Here is a 3,542-nt window from a genome sequence, read left to right on the forward strand (position 1 = left end):
GAATGAGAATCTTAAGTGGCACCTGCTCCATGATGTACACAGTAAATGCTCTGCTCTGGCATCATAGAACTGCTTTATCTTCTTCTCCAAAGGCCTGGTGCCCAGTCCATCATAAATCCATCAACTATATAGATAGAGCAACAGAGTTTTCCAATGGTCTAGAACAACAGTTATAATGCAAGCATTATTCTTTTCACAGGAAAGAACATAGAAACCATTATCATGGACAAGACAAATTTCACTCAAGTGAAAGAGTTCATCCTTTTGGGGTTCACTGCCCATGTGGGGTTCCAGCTGGTGCTCTTTTTCATCTTCCTCACTATCTACATCATCAGTCTCTTAGGAAACCTCTTCCTGATATCTCTGATCTGTTCTGACTCCCGGCTCCACACACCCATGTATTTCTTTATTGGAAACCTGTCCTTCCTAGACCTCTGGTATTCATCTGTCTACTCCCCCAAAATCCTGATGACTTGCATCTCTGAAGACAAAAGCATCTCCTTTGCTGGCTGCCTGGCTCAATTCTTCTTCTCCGCAGGACTGGCCTACAGTGAGTGTTACCTCTTGGCGGCCATGGCCTACGACCGCTATGTGGCCATTGCCAATCCTTTACTCTATTCCCAGTCTATGTCCTCCAAGTTATGTGTCGGTCTTGTGGCAACTTCCTACTTCGGTGGATTTGTAAATTCAACCCTCATCACCAGCGAGACATTTACCCTGAGCTTCTGTGGAGACAACATCATTGACGATTTCTTCTGTGATCTGCCCCCCCTTGTGAAGCTGGCCTGCAACGTAAAGGCGAGTTACCAGGCTGTGCTGTATTTCATCCTCGCCTCCAACGTCGTCATGCCTACGGTACTCATCCTGGCCTCCTACCTGTTCATCATCGCTGCCATCCTGAGGATCCCATCCACGCAGGGCCGCCTCAAAGCCTTCTCCACCTGTGGCTCTCACCTGACGGCTGTCACCTTGTACTTTGGTTCCATTCTCTTCATCTACTCTCGGCCCAGCACTAGTTACACGCTGGAACGGGACAAAGTGGTGTCAGTGTTCTACACCGTGGTGATCCCCATGTTGAACCCGCTGATCTATAGCTTGAGGAATAAAGATGTGAAGGAGGCCTTGAGGAAAATGTTAGAGAGAGCCAAGTTTTCTCAGATGGAACGAGTTGGGTAAAACGTTTTGAAAGTAGGGTGTTGTCACTAGTCTGTACTCTCAGAAATAAATAAAACGAACAGAAGCCATTTTCACAAGATGGAAGTAGCAGTTGGCATTTTTTTGACGTTACCACTAATGTATTTGGATATTTTTTTTTTAAAGAAAATGAAACTGGAGCATTTGCAAAAAATGGTTATTTATGCTAGCTTGGAATACAGTTTATAAAAGAGGAGAGAAAGCTGATCAATTAAAAATGTCCCTTGACACTTCATAAGTTGTCTTCATATTATTCTAAATGAAAATGGAAATGATCATTGTCAGGATTTGATGAACTAAAGTTACTTCAAATCATTCAGCTCATTGATGTAGCAACAATGGGACTTCTTTCACTAGAAAATGAGAAAAAGATATATAAATTTGTACATTTCTCCTAAAATCAATTTTATTTACTTATTTATTGCTTCTCACTTTCTGTCTTGCCATGATTTGAGATTTCTTTATCAATAGATGAAGTGTAGGATAAATATCATGTGGAAGCATTGTGTATTTCAAATAAAAGACTATTTTCCCTAATAATTAGAAAGTAAAGGGTGACAGTGTAGCAATTGTGTCACATAAAAATGGAAGATGGATCTAGCCAAGAACACAAAAACAGATCTGAAAGGAGGAAGAGTAAAAAAATGTAACAGAAATGATTCAGAGTGAAAATGCCTAATGATAGAAAATAAATCTATTGGACAATGTAGTGCCTAATCTTAACAAAGGATCAATATATGTTTGTATTTCTTTGATTTTATTTTAATGAAATTAGGAAATATTTAATTGTGCTATATCACATTTCTTGATATAATAGTCTTTTTACATGTAAAAACCAAGGTTGTTCCAAAATAAAAAGACCTAACTGTTGACAAGCAAGGTCGTGCATGGGGCCTGAATTCTGGGTCTGGGCGCTGTCCCTCAGCTTTTCAGCTCAAGGCTAGCACTCTACAACTTGAGCCACAGTGCCACTAATGGTTTTTTCTGCTTATGTGGTGCTGAGGAAGGACCTCATGCATGCAAGGCAAGCACTCTACCACTGAGCCACCTTCCCAGCCCACAAGTATGTAAGTTTGAGAAGATATTTATGTCGTAACACCACACCCTTCATGGCTAAGAAATAGATGTTTATTTTCTTACAGTGCTTCAAGGTGTAAGTCCAATTTCAAGGGAATAGCAGAGCATATTTTTGGGGGGTCTCTTGCTCCCTGACTTTCAGATGGCTGACTTACTGCTTTGTTCTTGAGTAGTCAATCCTCTGTGTAGCTAAACTACTGGTATCTCTTTCTATGCTCACATTTCCTTTCTGCAAAACAATCCATCATATCAAGAGCTGGGTATACTGACTCAAGCCTGTAATCCAAGCCACTTGTGAGCCAGATTTAGAAAGACTGAGGTTTCAGCACAGCCCAGGATGTCTCCCTGTCAAATTATCCAATGAGTCCTTATCTCCAAGCATAAGCTGGATGTTGTGGCCCATGTCTTCTAATTCCAGCTACACAGAATTCACAGGATTCACAGGATTGTGATTCAAGGCTGATTTGGATAAAATACAGGAGACTTTATTATTACAAAAAAATATTCAAATGTTTTTTCTTTCTTGCGATTGTTTCTAACATATTTGTAAGATGATTTCTTTGTTGCTTTGTATGTCCCTCCCCCATGGTATAACCCTTGCTTTCACTGTATTTGATGTTGGTATAATTTGTGGAGGGGAAGGGAAAAAACAAATTGTTTAAATAGGGATATAAGTGAACCCATTGTAACAATGAGATATACAAGTCGTTATGCCAAAAAACAAACTTTACAACTTTGGCTGGAGGTAGGGGTGGGGAGGTGAGGGGTGGGGGTGAGGGGTGAGGAGTGGGAGATGAGAAGGGATGGAAAGGGGAAACAAAGGAGGAGGCAACAATGCTTGATAAGAAATGTGCTCATTACCTTGCCCATGTAATTGTAACCCCTCTGTATGGTATTTTTCCAACAAAAAAAAATCTAAAGGAAAAGGGCTGGAGACACGGCTAAAATATTAGAAGACTTGCATTGTAAACACAAGGCCCTGAGTTCAAACTCCAGCAATGCCAAATAAGAAAAAGTAAGGGAGACGAGGAGGAAGAAAAAGAGGAGGGAGACACAGAGGAAGAGGATGGGATATTTTCACCCTATTCTGAGGTTCTGGGAGTGAAGGTTTGGCTTATGTATTGTGGGGAGACATGTTTCAAATTATAGCACCAGGAATAGATGACAGTTTCCAAGGAAGTATATAAATAAGCAAGAATGGTCTGGACAGAGAGAAGAGCATATGGCAAGGAAAAATTTGTGGACTGTACAATATATTGGAGAAATCCTCC

General features: G+C 40.7%; 1 protein-coding gene across 1 annotated transcript; it reads left to right on the forward strand.

The window, feature by feature from the left end:
- The first annotated feature begins 222 nt into the window (after positions 1 to 222).
- On the forward strand, positions 223 to 1,176 carry LOC138834138 (olfactory receptor 9G19-like). The gene has a single exon (XM_070032899.1). The coding sequence runs from the start codon at positions 223 to 225 to the stop codon at positions 1,174 to 1,176; it is 954 nt and encodes a 317-aa protein (XP_069889000.1).
- The last annotated feature ends 2,366 nt before the right edge of the window (positions 1,177 to 3,542 follow it).

The sequence above is a fragment of the Dipodomys merriami genome, unplaced genomic scaffold (assembly GCF_024711535.1).
Source record: "Dipodomys merriami isolate MVZ:Mamm:240054 unplaced genomic scaffold, mDipMer1.0.p SCAF_21, whole genome shotgun sequence".
Taxonomy (NCBI): domain Eukaryota; kingdom Metazoa; phylum Chordata; class Mammalia; order Rodentia; family Heteromyidae; genus Dipodomys; species Dipodomys merriami.